At 38.6% G+C, this 20180-nt stretch overlaps 1 protein-coding gene across 4 annotated transcripts in view; it reads left to right on the top strand.

Annotated features, from left to right (window-relative positions):
- Positions 1-20180, top strand: part of USP54 (ubiquitin specific peptidase 54) — an 89637-nt gene that overhangs the window by 35271 nt on the left and 34186 nt on the right. For all 4 annotated transcript variants that reach the window (XM_018910915.3, XM_018910914.3, XM_018910913.3 and 1 more), the window contains exons 2-3: positions 9855-10701; positions 13294-13386. In XM_018910915.3, the coding sequence (XP_018766460.1) occupies positions 10555-10701; positions 13294-13386 (240 nt within the window). In that variant the 5' untranslated portion in view covers positions 9855-10554. The remainder of the gene's footprint in view (positions 1-9854; positions 10702-13293; positions 13387-20180) is intronic.

Below are 20180 nucleotides of genomic sequence, written 5' to 3' on the forward strand. Positions count from 1 at the left end.
TTGTCAGTCTGTTTTAAAATGACAACATATAGCTATATAGCACAGATGAAATTTCATTAGAGGTGTTTTCCTTTCCACATATTCTAGCTGGTTAAATGTATTATAACTTTCCTGGACACCTTCAGAATAGTTTTAATTTTATCTTTAACAGGTGTCTTCAGTTGCTAAGAAAAGGGCTCTTGTGACCTACCTCTTCATCATCTTTTTCTGCCAATGAGCAACCCAATGAGCAAATAATCTGGAAAGGTCCCTTTCAGAGTATATATATTTCCTCTTGAGTGCCTCCTGGGGCTTGGATTTTTTTCTGGCTGGGAAATGTTTTGGGTTTTTGGGAGGTAAGGGGAGTTGGTTTTTTGTTTAGATGGGTTCGGGGTTTTTTGGTGGATTTGTTGTAGAGAGCTTCTGGTGCCACTCAGTTGCGTCATTTTATTACCAGGCAGAGAAAAAAAAATCAAAGCTGTTGACATCATTCTTCTTTTTCTTATCCCAACACCCAACTGATCTGTTCAGCTTGCATTATACTGCATTTGCACAGCTTCTGCTTCTGTGACCCATTAGGACAGAGCGTGCTTGTGCTTAACAAGAGTCTCTTTCATGCTTTGTGGATCTCTCCAGGCCACAGCAGGACACAAAATAATCCCTTTTGCATTTGGTAGTTTCACAGTACTTTTCTGGTGAAGATAAAATAACCTTTCTGAATGAAAACAATAGCATCATCTCCATAAGCCTGGTTTTGATAGAAGGAAATTGTGTCATTGTTTCTGCATCTTCTAAAATGAACAGCAGTTTGTTTGGGTTTTTCTTCCCCAGCACATTACTTACAGATTTTAATATTTTAAAATCTTGGAAAGAGTGTTAAAAGTTTTTTAAGTCAGTATGTAATTATTTTTTTTCAGTAATGTCTGTTAAGACTTAGACAACCAGTTTTTTTGAATCATAAGTTTAAAATTTATTTGTATTTTGAATTCAGTGAGGCCAGATTTTTGTGAAAGTTCATTTGCAATCTCATGGCTTCACCTTATTATTAGTTCAAACAGAAAATAAAAGATACGCGTTTCAGAAAACGTTTTTGTACAACAATTTGCACTCATGAAGCTTTCATTTTTGTATACTAGGCATATTCTCTAATGTTGGATTTTCTGAAATGTTTGACAAAGAAAGTATCCTTTGCCTGTTTTAGCCATCTACTCCAACTTTCACATTGTGAGATCTGTTAAACTTGACTTAAAGGCTTTTTTTTTACTATCTTTCAGAAGGTGTTTTATACCAGAAGAATTCAAGCAATTTATCTATTTGTAGGAGGTTTCTCAATGAAAATAAAATTTCAAGTAATGGAGGTAGCTGAACATCCTGTTATACGAGGGTTCCTTTCCTGTGTTTGTAAGAACCATTTCATAACTTTGCCTATGTTTGATGTTTAGCTGTGAGTTCAGGATTGTTGTGCATGAAGTTGTTATTATCCTCTTGTTTCAAAACTCACAGAGACGTGCGAGATGGTTCTTTAGTTTTTAAGGTCTGTGATGGACTGAGTCTGCAGCTGGGGAGAAGCACAGTATGTCCATGGCTGTTGGCTCAGCCAGCGATGGACCAGTTGGCCAGGTCTAGTCTTGGGCTGCAGGAGCCACAGGGAGGCCATGGCAGCATATTATAAACACTTTATTTGCTAGTTTGGGTTGAAAAGTCTTGAGGTATGGTCATGTCTGTTTGCTTCATATTCGGAAAAGAACAGGACACAGCACATCAACTTGCAGAGACAGTCTTTTCCTCTGATTTCCCTAAATGCATTGGTCAGATGTTTTCTGCTGCTATCCTCCTACTTGTATCGTTCCACTACCCCTGTTTGTCTGTTCCAGGTTGTTGGTGAGGTGTTTGGTGTGATAGCGTGTTTCCCCCAACCTGTTTGTTTTACTCTTCCATATGCTATTAAGTGCTGTTGAATATGGGATGTTCTGATTAAATAAGCTTTTTCTTGTGGTGTGTGCAAGTGTTGTTCCTACTCAAGTTCTGAAGTTTTCAGTGAGTTTCACAGCAAATGCTTCTCTATACAGAGCCAAATGAAGCAAAAATGACTTTCCTTGTTCTTATTAGTTATACTTATTCCTCTAAAACTACATAGTAATGATCTTAAACTCAGCTTATGCATGTGTGTTCACACTCGTGATTCTGCTGAAATGTTATTTATAGCTATACAGCACAGATGATTGCTTAAAAAAGAGGAATAATCAGCATGTTGTGCATGCTGAGAGCATTTGCTTTATATTTTTATGTGAAGTATGAATCTATATAATGTTCTGCAGTGCAGCAGTGCTCCTTCTGCTTGTCAGTTTTGGCAAAACAGGAAAAAAATGATGTAAGCATTTAATACTGGGACGCAGCAAAGGCACCATAAACTGCTGCTCATTCTGCCTTTACTGAGTTTTTGTGAGTTCCCCTATACTGCTTTCATTTTGCACCTTGGTGTATTATTAGTTTGTCAAGAACCTGAGAGTTACAATCTGTCTTGGTACATGATAATAGTGGTATAGATAAAACACAAAATACAATTAACTAATATTTTCATCTAGAACTAATATTTTAATACCAAATAGTGTCCTGAGCAAAGGAGGGAATAAATGCTTTTATGGTACAAATGCATTATCTGGCCCCAGCTGTTGATCACAAGGCAGGTGGGAATTGTCTGTCCACTTCTGTGGAAGTTTTCACTAGCTAGTGTTATCAAAAGGTCCATTATGTGCATGTGTCGAGGAAACTGATTTCTGCCCTGTAAGTCATGTTTCCCCTTGAGCACTACCAGAAGAGAGCAGTGCATTGCAGTATTTGACTTTGAGATTCTTAGCACATCAGCAAAAAGACCTGTTTTTCTACCCAGACGCTGTCCATCTGTTTGATCACAGTTTGTTGCTACTCTCAATGTGTTGCTGCCTTTGCTTAATCTTTGTTGTGTTTCCTTTGAAATCAAAAGTATTAATGGAGCCGGACTTCTTCTGTTTGCCTTTTTTCCTGCAAAATCTGTTTGTTGTGTGGTTGTTATTCTTAATGGGTATGTGTGTATTTCCACATTCAAACATATCAGAAATCATTGGTTTATAATAGAGTTTAATAAAACAGAGGGGTTTGGGGTACTGTAATGTGAGCAGTGTATGATTTGGGAGTTGATTGCTACTGGCTTCTGCTTTAAGCAAAAAAAGGGGTGTGAAGATTGACAGGAGAACTCACAGTTACAACAAGGTAGCAGTTACAGATGAGGAAGAATTTTTCTATTCAGCAGTGAAAATCTGAAAGGTCAGGAAAAGAATGGCAGCAGGATTTTAGGATTTAAAAAGTTACCAGTCATTAAGCCATATGTTGTTGAATACTGCTGACTACTTCTGAAATCTTTCAGGGCTCTTAAGTCATTGTTGGACTGGAATTCACAAACCGGAGTACAAATCCCTTGTTTTTTTTGGATCAGTGGTGTTATCAGTGGAGGAGAGATGAGATCGTTTGTTAATAAGGTGCCATATGAAAATGGCCCTTGAAAGCTTTTGGCAATAGCTGATGGCTGTAAAATACAGAATTTTGCAATCAAAGTGTTTATATCTGGAGACAGAATCAAATACTAAATTAATCTTGAAGCTCTCTTTGGAAAGTCCAGGTAAAGATTTGGAAAGGGAATAAGTGGTAGCCAGAGGCTGGCTGAGCTCTTGCTTGAGTCAAACCAGAACCTTCTATTTCACCAGAGGGTTGACAGCTGCCTATTTTTCATGTTTTCCTTGTTACACAGGATTGATTAGTGATATTTAACTACTTTTGATCCATTGCATAACATTTAAAGCTGCTGTGTTTTTCCATTTATCCAAATTCCACAAGTTCCATGCAGAATGGGATGAAAAACTGATTTCACTCTACCCTTGTTCCTTTAGAAATGTCTAGCACCAGCCTGCGGTAAGGTAGAGTGTTTTTTAAATATAGGCTTGGGAGAATAATCTTATATTTCATATAGAAAGAAATAGAAAACTTGAGGATAAGCACTTTGGAAGTCCAAGTGAGTTAAAATGTAGGCTTTTGTTATCATGTACAGTGGTCTTAGAGTTGAACAACTGTGAAAGGTAGATCTGAAGGGAATGCAGATGGTTTTGAAAGGATTTGCGTTTACTTAGGACTGGGCAGACTTTCTTAATTTAATATCTATTCCTTGCCTCTCCAATTATCAGAGAAAAGTTGCTGATACAAAAGGGTTGTGCAACATAATGGTGGCTGCTGCTTCCAGAGGATTTTGGAAGTAAAACCAGTAGGCTTGTCTGCCTCTATTCCCTGTAACCTCCACAGCAAATTAATATGCTGAAATTGCTATGATGCATGAGATCAATGGTTATTAATATACTGCTTTTTCTGTCAGTAGAACCATTATCTGGGGTGCAAAATGTGTTTTGGCAATAAGCCCCAGAGAAAGTAAATAGTGTGGCATTTGTATCTTTAGGTCTGACCTCCACTCTCTCATTGTTTGCCTTTGAACAGAAGCCCTGTATTATTCAATTCTTTTATACTATGCTTTTATCAATTACAGTCTTTAAGAAAATATGCTTAACTCTAGAAGCTTCTAGATCATCTTACAGGTCAAGTAATTGTTGATCAGAAAAGACTGTAATGCTGGCTTTAGATATTGAGAGTTGCATTTGGAGTTTAATTTATTTTTTAATTATAATTTGCCTTTGAATAATTGTCATGTTGTACTGGAGCTCCTTACCAGATGGGTTTTAATAGCTTTTGTCATTATTTGAGAGGCAGCTGGATATTTTGAGTCTTCTTAACTGTTTTATGAAAGTCTGGACCCAGCTACCTTACTGTCTCAATAGCTCTATAGGAAAAGTGACATACTTTTTCATTATTCTGAACAAAAGTCTATGTGGTTGTCAACACAGAACAGGTGTTTATCAGCTGATGTCCTTATTTCAGAAAGGGCTGCAAAAAAGGCTGCTAAGACTGTAACCCTGGAGGAGAATCTTCTGCATTTCAAAGCCAATGGCTTTCTTCTGGGTTTTGGTGGTTGGGGTTTTTTTTTGGTGTTTTTTTTTTTCTTGACTGTGAAAGATGCTCTTTAAATAGATTTGGCTGACTGTCAGGCTTAAAATCAAATGATTCAGATTAGGTAAGTGTTTGCAAGATTTCATTACACTGCTTTAAGGGGCAGTCCACAAGAGTTTTATAAAACCTACAAGCATTTGGATGAGGAAGTTGGAGAATGTTTTGCGGTAAAGAGTGTTTTCATGCAGAATAAAGCTATATTTGACCCCAGCAGCTTACAGAGTCTCACTTTGGAGTGTTTCTGCAGAATGTGGTCTCTCCATGCCTCTTGTTGGTCTGAGCAGTTAACAGGAATGTTGAGTGAGTTGGCTTTCATGTTTCATGGTTGTTGGTTTCAAAAGCTGCTATAAAACCATAATTTTCCCTCATAAAATTGTTCAGTTTTTTTTTCCTTCTTATGACTGTAGAAGCATTAAGTTATCTGTAGAAATGGCAGCATTGCTGCATTGGGGAAATGCATTCCTTAAAAGTGATTGACCCCCCCCCCCATCAGTATTTTGACTACAGTTTCTTCTGTTGGTTGTTAGGCTGTATAAATACAGTAGTAATGACCAAAAATAATGTTTGTTATGCTACTTTTGCTTGCTGTTCTGTCTAGTCTTATCCATTTTTGTTTGCATTATCTTGAGGTGATCTCTCAGAAGTGGCCTCACTGTCTTCTGGAGAAACCTGTAGTGTTTGATCAGGCTTGCTGTATCAGTACTCTCTGAAGAAATACATCCATGGATTTTGGGAAGCGTATTTTTAGTCTTCACTCCAAGATCATTTTGATTGTCTTTATCAGCCCCTTTTAGCCAGACTTTCAGGTAGATGGAAGGACTTCTTTGGTGTCTGAAAGAGTATCATAACCTTAGCAAACTCTATTTTCCAAAAAGGCTCTGGGAAGTTAGCCGAAGGTGTCTGGTGCTCAAGGCTTTGTCTTTACAACACTTCAGGGACTGAGAGTTGTGCAATAGTACGTGGAAAACAAGGAAGATCTGTATGAGCTTTTTATGGGCACCAGTGGCACTTTGAGGTGCTGTCAGTTCCAGTTCCTGGTTCCTCCCAGTAGGCACATGTAGCACAGAGCCAGGTAATCAGGTTGTTCATTTAAGAGGAAGACTGACAGATGGGTGCAAGCTTGATGGCAGAAGTATTACAGACTCTTCCCTGCCCCTTTCTCCCAGCAGAGCCATCAAGGCTGAGAAATGCATGCATAAAGCAGAATTTTTTTCTCCTCTGTTGTCCCATTTGTACTGTAAAAAAATTCTTGGCATCAGAGATGAATGTAAATCTACCTTTTTGTAGTTGTACCTTAGTGTTTAGGTGAGCAAATAAATCTGTCTTGTATTTCTGGCTAGCTAAGAATCTCAAAAAGAGATCTCTTCAAGAGGAGGAAATCATCTTCTTTGCTTCTGTCAGGTCATTGCCCTCTTCACTCTTTTCTTCATCCAGCTCATGGTTATTTAGTATTGGGAAGTTTTTCCACCCCTCTATTTTATTTCATTACCTTCAAGATTGAATTTAAACTGACTTGCAAAGCTCACTATCTTTTGGGATGTCTAAACTAAATGAAAACTTTAATATTGGTATCTCTGCAATTAAATATTATTTAATCCATGCAGAAATTCACAAACACTTCATTATTGCAGGTACATGGGAGAAAGTGTGTTCTCAAGCTTCTATTTCTACAAACTTTCCATCTAGCTGAGAACAGCCATGGGATTATTCTTGTGCCTCTTCACTGAAAGAGTCAAACTCAGGAGCCATCTGGGTGAAAACTTTCATCAAAATCCATTGTCTTGGACAAGTTTGTCTTTTTTTGTTATCAAAAGGTCTTGATTTCAAAGCTGTTTCACACTTCTTTGGGTTTCAGAGGTGTTGCAGCATGTGAAGGCATGATTTGCCCTCAACACTAATTATCTACTCCCCACCATCAGAATATGTGGTAGGATACTGGGAGAAAGGAGTCTCTTCTCTAGAATCAGATACATTCACACATTGAAGCATTTACTTTGTTCTGTGTTTTGAAAGGTTTTTCTCAGAAATATAAGTAATAAAAGCTAAATTCCAGACCTCTGCTCTTATTTAATAGTGTGATAAATAATTAATTGGTGGTTTCAGCCATGCCTAGTGCTTTATGGAAGCATCTTTGTTCCTAAACAGGGTTGTTCTAATTCACCCACTTGCTTGGATTGAGAGTTCAAGCAATAGCCTAAAATGTTTGGCTACGTGAGACTGCAGTGGGAGAGGGGTGTTACATTCCACACACCCCTCCTCCTCACCCCCAAAAATGAACAATGATAGTGGGACCTTGCCAGAGAATAAAGGATGCAACTTGAGATGTTACATTTCTGCGTGATTGATTTAGCAAGGGAATATGGGGATAGACAGCGTCTTGAAATCTTTTGTGGTACATCTTGTAGAATGTTGTGATCTGCTGCCGAAGGACAGACTCTGGTTTCTTCAGGCCAGAATTGTGTGCTAAACCATGGCCAGCTTTTCTCTGGGGCTGTGTTGCTGCAGTGATGCCCCGTGCCTCTCTCATCTCTTGAGCTTGTCTCTGGTGACTGGGAGCCGTCCTGCCTTCCCAAAGGAAGGTGCTTCAAAGCAGCAGGAAGATCTAGAATGTTGGTTGGCTTTTTTTATTATATGTTCTTCATCTATTTTTAATATTTTATTTGCTCCTTTTTAAAACATTTGTGTAATGTTTATTTGAGTTGTTCTATGTCACTGGCAAGTTTTTTAGAGGTTGGCACAGTGCAAAGCTGTGATCTGGAGATCTGGTTTTGTCTTAATTGGGTGGTTACCAGCTTAAGTGTTTTTTGCTTGTTCTTAGCTTTGCAAGGGCCACATAGCCAAATGAGCAAACTGAACATGCTCTTGTGAGCAGCTGTGGTGGTAAGAAGTCAGTTCTGCTAAGCCTGAGCAGAAGCAGTGCAGGTACTAAGCTTACATGTCTACTGTAAGAATTCAGGCCAGTTTGAAGTAGTCTTGCTGCAATGGCAGAACTGCAAAGCCTCTAGTCCTGAATTTTGTTCCCAAGTCAATAAAAATAAACTAAAAAAAAAAAAAAAAGTATTCACTTTGTCATAGCTGATGTAGCTTTGCTCAAAAATGGTTCAAAAGTTAGTTTTGCAGCCCATTTTGAGAGCAGAGTCTTGTTTTGAACTTGAAGTCCACTGAATAGGTGCAGCTCTCAGTTGTGTTTGTAGGTGCTTTGGAAAGAAGACCAGGTGTTTGGCGCAGTGGTTTTTGTGAGGCAGCACAGAGCCTGTCTCAGTTTGTTACACTCAGCACTGCTCTGTCTGTGACACACAGTCTTAGCCACTGCACCTATTGCAAGTGGTGGTGCTTTAACAGAGATCCCTAAATTGATCCCTCAACAGTTCATACAGTACAGTTGGCTCACGGTTCATTAAGGGGTTGAGCAAAGAAAGGGGGCTGAGGCTGAAATTGCTCTAAAATGACTCCTGTGTAAGTTCAGCACTCAGGAATGCTGTGCGACTGGCACGGCAATGGTCTGTGCCTGCAGGCTTGCAAGCATGTCTGAAATTTTGCATGGCACACTGGCAACCAGCAGGACTACTCATCTGTGAGAAGATATTTGCCTGCCTTACAGCAATGCTGAGACTTCATTGATATTTGTAGAATGAGTTTAACAGAAGTACAAATGAAGTATTACTAGAAGGGAATGTGTTAGGCTGCTGTAGCACATTTGGCCGTATTTAGGAAGTTGTGTTTTGACAGGAGATGAAGAATTTATAATTGTTTGGAAGATGAAGAAGAGTCCTTTGCAAATACCCAGGGTATCTTTGTAGGGTATTATATTCTCAGTTAATTTTTGCTGATGTATAAACCCTACATATGTCTATTTTGTAGTCACTTTGTGCTGCAATTAATACTTAAATACATTTGGATTAGAGTTGTCTTGCTCATACTAGCCCTAATAGGTAATTTCAAGTGTTCTTACCTGTATCAAAATTGTTGAATTCTAGATGTCATTGGGAATGTCCCTGGAAAATACTGTGCAAGTTTCTGTAAATATAGATGGACAACACTTGAGAGAATTTAAAAAAAAAAAAGTGTTGTCATGAATCCTTGTCATTCCTGTTTCTAGGAATTGCTGAAATCTTTTTTTCCAGGTTCTTGTAGGTGAGGGAAAAAGTGAACTTGTTGTGGGAAGAGCACTTCGTGTTGAATAATTTTTCTGGCTTCTTCAAAAGCTTCCATGCCTTTTATAAGACATCATATATCCCGTGTGCCTGGATTAAGTAGTGTTTTAGAGGTACACATAGTTTCTGATGAAGGAAATTTGGAGACTTTTTTTTCTGGGGAATGTAGTGGGTTGCCAAGTCAGGGATGAGCTTTGTGCCTTCCATGCTCAGTGCAAAATCCCAGTTCTAGGGTGGAGAACGTGCTAGCATGTATTCATAGAACCACAAATCCTCGTGTAACTGTTTGAATGAATAAGATATTAAAAACAAAACACTACAAGATTGTAAAGGATATGTTTGACTAAGCTGCTGTGGGGTTTACTTGAATGTTGTGGTTTATTTTTTTAATCTAGTTTCCTTCTTAACCTTGCCAACATACTCCAAACTCCCTTGCTGTTACATGCTTTTCTCAGAATCCTCTGTTCTTTTCCATATTATTTTATTTTTTGGGTGGAGGAACATTTATATTTTTTTCTTTGTCTCTGAAGATTCAGTGTATTGTGGGAGGTGAGGCAACACTGGTCTTGGCAGAACACCACAAAACCAAGAGAGTAATTAAATGACGCAAGCCTTTGATTATTTTTCTCTCTCAAGCTTTCTGGCACGGCTGGGCATTCCGATTGCAAAAGGAGGATTGGGAGAAGAAATTTCTAAAGATCGCATGCAGAATTAGAAGAACTGTGTCGGAGACGTCTTGCTTCTTTAGAGCTCTTCGCTCTCAAGTTCTGGAGTTACTTCTTTTTCCCCTGTGAGGCTAATGTCTCTTTCATCATCCAAGATACATGTAACTGAAAGAGAGCTGCTGAGGTTGTGTTTTGTTTTCTTTGCACCCCTACTAATTGGATTTTTCCCGTGTTCTTCAGGAGGATTATAGAAGGTTTACAGAAATTCTGTTTTTGGGGGTGTGGGAGGAAGTTTTTGTTTTTCTCGTCTTGAGTCTGGGATCTCCTTGATTTACCATTTGTTCTCTGAAGTTGTTGCCTATTTGGAAGAAGGAGAAGCAGCTTAACATGAACTTGCACAGCCATGGATTCAATCCCTTTGCAAATGTTCTATGTGGCTGCTTTTAAAGGAGGTTTTTGCATGCATAAGCAGCAAATGAAGAATAGCATCCCAGACTGGATTTAAAAGAAGCAAGATCCTTGAGTCCTGGCAAAAGGATAAATACTGTTTAAACTATATTTTAAGGAAGGCTGGGTGTTGTTCCAGTTTCAAATTTTTTGAAAGGAAGCATCTGATCAAGTAAAATATTTTGCCAGACTAAACCTGCATTTTCTTCAGCTGAAACTGGAAGATGTCTTGGAAAAGAAATTACTTTTCTGTGGGTCGGGGCAATGTACAGGGCATGTTTACTCCACGAAATACCACCTCAATAGCACCCAGTAAAGGTCTCAGCAATGAACCAGGACAGAACAGTTGCTTCCTGAATAGTGCGCTACAGGTAAGAGCAGAGAATAACAATGTTTCTGTTTTTGCCCTCTGTCTGTTGCAGTATTTTCCTAGGCACTATGCAACAAATATAGCTGAACTCGAGTACATAACTGTTGGTGGGCCTAGATAGAATAAAGCTACATTTGGAAAAGTAGATTGGGTTATTAAACAGATTTTTAATTTTCAGGTTTTCCTAGTGAATTCAATAGCATTTACACAGTCATCATTTACATGAGTGTCTTGCTTGTGTAAGCTTGTACAATGTCAACCAAAGCTAAAAATATACATAGAAAATGTATTTTAAAATAATAGGATATTGTATAGCTTGCAGAATGCATACTCCTTAAAAGTAAACTTAACTTTTTTGTTGAACCAGTCAAGTTTGATAATAGCTATACAAGATCCGTTTTATGTAGTTCAGTTTTCTTTCTGTCTGCTGCTTTGTAGCTTAGTTTAAATGACCGAGTGTTTGCCTTTTGATTTAGAAGAAAAACCTTTTCTGGTGCCAAATTCAGTGGAGTGGTATGGCTGCTGTAGAGGTGTTGTCACCATTTAAATGCTTTGAATATCAGATGGTTGAGATTGAGTCATTTTAGCAGCAGGGCTTTAAACCCCTTCACATCAGTTTCCATCCCTTCATATGACCTGTCAGTGCAGAACAGACTTAATCACTGTGGGTTTGACTTCTGTTTAGCTTTTTTTTCCCATGGGCACAATCAGGTTCTCAACTAACTTCAGGCTTCCATATAGCCCTAGTGCAAATAATACATATATGTATATCTGTGACCCTCAATAGGCTTAATATGTTAGGAATGACAGGGCAAAGAGAAGGTTCTTGTGTTCTGTATCAATTACCTTTACTAAGCTGTAAGGTGTAATGACCAGCTGCTTCCTAATATTGAGCTAGTGAACCTAATCCCAACTGCATACCATACATGAAGATGAAAGCATATGACCTGATCTTTCATCTGCTACAGAAACCCTTTTCTTCTAAAGCTGAAGAGAGATAGGATACTGAAAGTACTTACAAACAGAGCTGAATTTAAAAAAACCCACAAGATGGTAATTATTTTATAAAATACCTACTTCTGGGATATATCTTAATTTTTTAACACTTAGTCTGAAATGCTCTTGAATGTTTGTTGCTGCTCACTCTTAAGGTTTTCTATAAACATTCAAGCTAAACTCTAAAGGCAATTACATTAAAAAATTGGACTCCTTCCTAAACATGATTTTTTTTGTCTTTTTGTAAAGTCTGCAGTAGTTCTTTGGGAATGTTTGTGTGTAATCAAATGTTTTCAAGGCTTATGTTTCCTCCCAGGCCCTTTAGCACAAGGATAGTTTGAGGTTAAACATGGCCATGGCAATTAAGAATTTTTGGGAAACTTACAGATTATATTTAAAAATGTGTTTACTGAATATTACATATTAGTATGGTTTAAATAACAAATTGTTCCACTTGGAAACACTTCTTGAAACCAGCACAAAAGGTGCTAAATTTTTTCTAGCCAGTTACTCAAGGCAAATTCATCAGAAATAAGAAGTTTGGTTCCTCTGTTTGTGCTAATGAAGCATTTAGCCAGTCACATGTCAGCCTGGACCTTGCTGCTCTGTCCGGAACCTGGTAGGACGTGATTTAGGTCAGGGCTTCTTTCAGTGCAGACTTCTGCCTTCACGAAGGCTGGTGACTGAGGTTTGCAGGAAAGCTAGTTTAAACTTAAATAGCCAATCCTGACCACATTTATACATAAAGTACTCACTGTAGAATGCCTCAGAGGTGGATATTGTTGCTATTTTGCAGATACAAATTTGAATAATTTCCCAAGAGTGTACAGGTTTAGTGGTAAAGCTGAAGAATAAAAAACCATGGTTCTCTTTGAGCAGATGTCACCTCTCACTGTTGCTGACAGAACATGTGAAAGCCTGCTTGCTTTTCTGTGCTATGACCCTACCTAGTCACACACCTGGTATTACCACCATAATTCGCCTGAGAAAGCTGTAACTGCCCTAACAGGCTAGGGTTAGTAATCATGGCCTGTCAGGACACTTAGTAATGATAATATTGGGCATAACGGATTTTAGTATTCTGCTGTTTCCTCTTGCACAGACTTGTTTATGTATACGCTGTTGGTGCTCCATTTCTTCATAATCTTGGCTTTCTGCTTAAAACAAGGAAGCTGTGTAGGATTGGAAGAAAGGAAGTGCTTCATCCCCATCAGTCCAGGGGATGTCCTCGGCAGCTCTGCTCAGCTTCATGGTGCGGTTGCCCAGCAGCCAGCCCTGGTGCCAGCACAGCAGAGCAGTCAGAGCAGGTGCTGATTGCCACATGGATGATGAAGTGGGTTTTCTAATCTAAAAGCACATGGCAAGAAATTCAGAGGAAGGGTCATACTGTAAATTAGCACGTGAAGGTTACAGGCTAAAGAAGAAAGTAGAAAACATCAACTTGCAGTTAGAATAAAAGGCATCCCTTTTGAAGGTGATCACTGATGACATTGGTATACTTCTTGGATTATTCAGCATATGCAATTTAATCAGAAGCTTATGTAATATTTTATGTTATATATTCATAAAATTGGCTGTGCCCCCTTTTCTGTTTCAGGTTCTCTGGCACCTGGACATTTTTCGCCGCAGTTTCCGTCAGATCACAACGCACAAATGTATGGGCGATTCTTGCATCTTCTGTGCTCTTAAGGTAAAAGTTAGAGATACATTGAAAACCATTCTTTAAAAATTTGAACAGAAATATTTATGATATTTAATTAATACTTATAATCAAACTTGCACCTGAGAATGTGTGAGAACAAGGTAAATGTGTTACCTGGTGGTCCAAGATCCAGTTTCTAAAATGTGTTCACATGTGTTGGTAAAGTTTCAGTTACAAGGACTCCTCTTAATGGTATGCAGGTCATTGTGAGTCTCCATTAGTTCAGGCAGTAAAATACAAGCTTGCTTTATTTCTTCCAGTTTATCACTTGGTATACAAATATAATACTGTACGCAGTCAGTGTGCTCATCAACATTTACCTTTCCCTTTAGAGCTACTTTGAATGTCAGGATAGGGAAGGCCATTTAGCTAAGCCTTTCTTCAAACAGTTCAAAATTGTTGATTATGTAAGACTAAAAGGCTGTTTTGTACTGTAAATATTGATGTCTGCATTAAATGGCTCAGCTCTTTGTAGTTTCTGTTTTTAAAAAAACATCAATTCTGTTTGTAGCTGCAGATGCAATAACTGATTGTCATAGAGGCTGCCTGGACAGTAAGATCTATATGCTAGCTCTGATTTTGAGTACTGCTATGAACTTGAGTAAATTGTGCAATCCTGTGTCTCTGTTTGTCTCTATCAATTAATTTGTTGCATTCTGGGGTTTTTTTGTGCCCCCCTTTCTAAATTTTGCGAGCTCAACCCCCCCCCGGCTTTTTGTGGGAGAAATGTTCATGATGCAAACATGATGAAAATACCTAGCTTTAATCTTCCCAAGCAGTGATTTTCCTTTCTGAAATTGAGACTTAAACATCTTCTTGATCACAAATGTGTTGTACAGTCTAACTAAATATATAAACTAATTGTGGGAGAATTTGTGTCATGAATTCTATGTACAGAAATGAAAATGACAGACACCGTGTCTTATAGAAATGGTAAAATAGAGACTGCAGGTTTAAATTAAGATCATCTGACGTTCCAGGCAATATTTATAGTATAACAGCTGTCTTGCTGCTGTTAAGTAACGTCACAGGTGCTCTGGTCAAGGCAGGCTTGAATTGAATTATCTAGGGAGCTTTTGGGCTGTTGTTGAGGAGTTTTCCCTGGCAAATGACCAGTACAGGGGAGACTATTAAGGCATGAAGTAAGAGAATTTATCTTTTTTTGGCGGGAAATTTGTCTCAAGATATATCTATTGAAATCATGAGACAGGATGATACTTACAGCAGTATCATCAGAAGAGAATGTAACAGTGGGTTAGGAGCAAGGTAGTGCATGTTAAGTGAAATACAGCTCTTGAGACACAGAGAAGATGGAGTATTAAATATATCCCCTTCCTTAAAGGGGAATGACAAGCCTTAGTAATGGTCTGGTTTGAGTTCATTAAGTTAGTGGGATTTAAAGGTATTTTTTGGATCATGCCCTCAAGTAATGTCAAGTGATTGTTGGTATTCTTTGTTAGCCAAGATGAGGTCAGAAAGAAAAGATTTAGGAATTTACCATGAATGCAAGCTTTTGCTATTCTGGGGTTTAACTGAAAAGCATGATCAAGGAAATACCAGGAGATCATTCATTCTGCCAGGAATGAAAGTAGACTCTCAACTCTGCACTAGAGTCCAGGTTTCAATATTAAGATAGTAGTTAAAAACCTTTCTGTATAGAATACTAAAAAAGAAGGTGAGGGATGTGAAAGAATATTACAGGAAAAAGAAGAGTACCTTTGTGGTACTTGTCTTGAAAGATGAACTGGAGACAAAGGTGCATGTGGATTAGCAGTACTGGTATGAGAGAGAAAGCGCTGCAGGATCACTGGAAGTTGACAGGATCTCTGGAATATATGTATTAAAAGCAGACATTGGGTCAAAGAATGTTTAGTTTTATTGGTAAAATCCTTGTTTTTGATGTCTTGAAGTGTGTAGTGTGCTATTATAAACTTGGAAATGACAGGTGGTGTGGCAGAATTCACAAATTCTATGCATACAGCCGTATGTTTATTTTTTAATTAGCAGCTTTTGAAAAATTTGCAGCTGTCTCTTTTCATTCTCAGATACCTGCAAAGATTTTGTGTGTGTGTGTTTTTGGTTTTGTTTTTTTTTTTTATATGAAGTTCTTAACAATAATGTTCCTAGCTGGCAGTTGTTACAACCCTTAATTTCCAGTAAAACAATTTATTGCACCAAATCCTCTACTACTTTTGCACATTTTGGGAAACTTGTGTCTGGTTGTGTGCAGAATTCCTAGAGCTCACAAAAACTCTGAAGAACACATAAGCAATTGAAGAATTACCTAGACAATTATTTATGAATGTGGGCAGTAACCAAAACTTGAAAAAGTAAATAGATTCCAACTGGATCCAAATCAAAAAGTAAGCATCTCCTCTATGTGCAGTCTGTTCTTCATGGGAGATTGCTGTGCATCCTACCAAAGCCTGCTCCAGAAACTCTTTCTCTGGGTAATATTGTGCAAAGCTTTCATTTTTATTATCTTGTGTAAAATGTCAATGCGTGTACATAAATATTTGAAAATTCCCCCTCCCCCTTTTTGTGTTGCTATCAAGTCAAATACTGTTATAAAGGTGCATTATAAGGGCTGTCACTTGACTCTAAGTGAAATTGGGGGTGCAAACCTCCCCTCAATCCTCAAAAAAACCTCTGGGCACCAGAAATGTAAGCTGTCTTCTTGAAAGCAGCTGAAAAGGTAGGGGTATTCACAAGGGACAGCCCCAAACCATGGAGATGGTCACATTCATCTTCATGTTCTCCTTGAGCAGGCAGTAGAAAGGGGAAGAAGGCTGTTCAAGGTGTTTACTCATTCTCTGCTGCCCTCTGGATCATGTTTTCAAATTGCTCTATTTTCTTCCTTCTGTAAAAGTCTGTCAGGTACATGTTATGTGTAAAATTCTATAAGACAAGTGGGATCATGTGCTTAATGTGCACCTAATACTGCAAGCATCACCAAGAGCATGTTCTGTGTTGCAGGGCAGCAGGGTCATCCCCTCCCTTTTGTGCCCAGCTCTTCCCCTGCCCCAGCTCTCCTTTCTGCTCTGGAAGCCTTTAACTATTGTCCTGCCAGAGTAATGCTGGATTAGCCTCCAGGTCTTTGACATCCTCTTTTTCTTGAATCTTGCCTTAGGCTTTGCTAAGATGAGGGAGAAGAAGTGGCTGGATCCAGTGGGAACATCAGAATTTGGAGCTCTATACCATGCGAAAAATCTCCTATTAGGGTCTGGGGAGAGGTAATTAGCCTTGCATGCTCTCAGGTGGATCTGCCCAAAACACTTGTCCAGACCAAGCAAGGTGGAGGCAGGACTTATTTACCCTTCTTCAGAGCATGCTGGCATGTTCAGATTCCAACCTGGCCTGGAAAAGTGACAATACTTGTGGGGAGGAGCCTGTGTCATGTTCCCCCACTTCAGGGTTCTTTCACAGCATACCTGACACCATCTGTGCTGTACAGAGATGGTTCATGCTCTTCTCCTGCTCTGAAATGTTGCTCTGAAGGTTACATCCTCTTCCTTTCGACTCTAGAGGAAGATAGTCTTCTCTAAGCTAAATTTAGCCATGGAATTGGAGTTGGATTGTTGCAACTCCAACTTTCTAGGGATTTGGATGTCATGCACTGTATTTACTGTAATTGCTCAGTTAGCTCTCTAAATATTACTTGTAATTTCAAATATGGGATCACAGGACAGTGATGTCATACCTGATCAAATCATATTTTATTTTTGTACCACATTGAAGACTTCCATCTCACAAATTCTTCAAGTAATTTTAAAACTTGTGTGCTACCTGACTGTTTATGTAGCTAGAAAATGAACCTTGAAATAATTCCAGATATGCATTCCTTAGTTATTTGGAAGTTACCTTGCATCAACAGCTATAAAAAGGGCGAGTTGCAGACTCTTGTGCTTTAACCCCAAACAGTGCCCCTTAAAATGTGGCATTATTTAAGTATTTTTTTCAATACACAAGCTGTTCTAACCACTGTATGGTTTGCCTGCCATTAAACTGGAACAGCTTTTTGATTTATTATTTATGCTGAAGTCTACTATGATTTGGTTTATTTTCCTTTTTTTTTTCAGCATGACTTTGCTTTGGTGTTTATCACAGCTGGAAGAGGGTAGGAAGGGGGAAATCCGTCCACTGTACTGAGCATGCCACAGAGAGTTTGTTCTCCTTCCAGGGATTGTACTGGGAGCTCCATAGTGCCAGGATACAGGACAGAGTGTTTTTTGTAGGTCACAAAGAAGATTGTGTTCTATTGATTGATACATTCTAGTAGGGCTGGTCTTTTCTGTTGTTTTGTCATGTGCAACAAAAGCAGGAAGAATGTGAATTTTTTGCGTAAAGATGATGTTGTTGTTTAATGGAGAACAGTAGGGTTTTAAAGTGCTTTGAAAAAATGGAATGACTATAGTTGGTTCTCATAAGCCACTTGCTTGAATTGAGTGATTTATTATAAAATGTTCATCATGTGGTTGAGACCATAATAGGTTGGTTGCAAAGAGTGCTTTCCTGGTCTGCACCCAACTGGCTTTCATACCTGTGTAGGGAACCAATGTTTGAGCAGTTAACAATATCCCTCACAGGCAAGATGTTAAATTAAGGAGGGAGATCTGACTTAGATAATGTGAAGTGATGAAATTGCAGGAAGTGCCACACCTGTCTGTCTAAGGTTGAGAGACAAGATAGACTTGTTCTGAGGGGGAGCAAAGAACCTATCTTGAAAAAGAAAGGGGCATCAACCCCAACAACCCCATCTCCCCGCCCCACAAAATCCCAATCCAACCCCAGTGACTGAAACCTAAGAAAAACCAAACTCCCCTGTGTTCAAAGTGCTTTTGACTCCATTTGAGGTGCTTTCAGGACTTCCTACAAGCACTGGGTTCCAACGTGCTCTGAGCTGCACTGTGCAATACCATAATAAGATTTGATCTTTATTAAATTAAAATGCACAATTACTCACTGGTTTTAAGTTTTTGTTCCTCATTTGTAATCTAAATATGACTATATGCCATTGTGTGCTATGGCATTATAAATTTGAGGAAGCATTCTTCCATGTAATATTGGGATCAGTTACATCCTGGGTTTTGCATTCTTCACAGAATTGATGTTGCTTAATTATTTTTTGTTCTGTGGTAAGTATACTGTTTCTTTAAAGATGGAAGTTTAAAAGAAGAGTTTCAGCTTCCTTGTTTGCTTCTCCTTTTACCTAGTTTAGAGCCTACATTGTTTCTCACCCCCAGGAGTGCCAGGCCATTTCAGGGCTCTTATTGAAGCAAACCAGATCCTGCCCATCATCTCACAGCAGTGAGGTGGTTGCCCAGTTGCTAGCCAAGTCTCAGAGCTATGAAGTGAGATTGAATAAATAGAATAAACACATTTCTGAAGCACAGTTGTGAATATTTTGGAGTGCTCTTAAATTATTTAATGCAAAATGTGAAGCAGGGTGGAGTTGTGTTTCACTGCCTTTTTTTTTTTAAGAGTCACTGAAATGAGAAAATTCACTAATGAAACTTGCTCAGTTACTAGAGTGACAGAAATGGCAATCAAGTTTAAGTGCAGGGACTTTGTTGTTGTTTCTGGTTTATGTATGTGTATATAGAAGTTTACTGAGGGGGTATTGTCTGTGGTTCATGAAGTATAATACTGCCTCGTGGCTTTCTCTTCTTTACCCTTTTCTCATGATTCTGTGATGCTCTAATAAAGGCAATAATAGAAGAGCTGTGAGCTTCAGCATAATGGGCTGTTTTCCATCAATGAGCACCTTGAGGACCACCAAAATAAAAGTTGCAGTAAAGAGAGATAGGCATATTACATCTATTTTAGGTTATGTCAACACTATAAATTGTACCATTCCTATGGGCAGAAATGGCAGGGGTGTGGAGGTTGGTTTGCTGCCTGTGCAGTGACAGCTGTGCTTGACGCTTTTTCCAGCTTCCTCAAAACAGACAAGACTGTACCATTTGGCAAACCTCCCAGCTTACCTTCTCATTTCCTGGTGAGAAACAAGTAAAAATAGTTAAAGAAGAGAAAGATTTAGATTATTTCCAATTACTGTAGATCCTAAGTATGTTGGGGAGAAGGTTTCTGTAATTAAAGGAGGAAGTGCTACATGAATTGTGAATTACTGCAGATTAATATAGATTTGAAAGAAAAATCAAACAGGCAAAACAGTTTGCTTTTTTTTTTTCTTCATCTTACTAAGTTTAGAATGTGAAAAAGCAGACTGGTGATCCCTTTTTCCTCTCTTGCAGTATGAACTGAGCTTTTCCACAGTCTTTAGAGAAATTATGAGGACAGTTTTATAGGAAAGGACGGGCAGAATTTTGAGATTGACACTGATGAAGATGGTTTCTTGTCATATGAAATGAGGTAGAAAGTAGAGCATGGTGGTGATGGAGACTTGTATTAAGATAAGGACTAGAAGTTTTGTACTTTGAGAATCTTGCATACAGAATGATGTTGCTTTTTTTGTAGGAAGGGCACAGTGAAATTTAACTGTTCAGATGATGTTTTGGATATTTCACACACGTGCACGCAAGCACACAAATTTAATGTGGGTGTTTAATCAGTTGGGAATATGTACAGAACTTCCATGCATGTAACTCACACTTCAGAAAATAATGTGTCTTTTTAGAACTACTCATCCTTGCAAATGGTTGTTACCCAGGTGATGTGTGAGTTACAGTTATGAAAATGCAGGTTTATGGCAGCAAATGAACAGCTGGCAGTACATAGGAACTGCTATTCCTATTCACATTGTGCCTTTTCCTTCCTGCATG

This window comes from Serinus canaria, chromosome 6 (assembly GCF_022539315.1).
Source record: "Serinus canaria isolate serCan28SL12 chromosome 6, serCan2020, whole genome shotgun sequence".
Lineage (NCBI taxonomy): Eukaryota > Metazoa > Chordata > Aves > Passeriformes > Fringillidae > Serinus > Serinus canaria.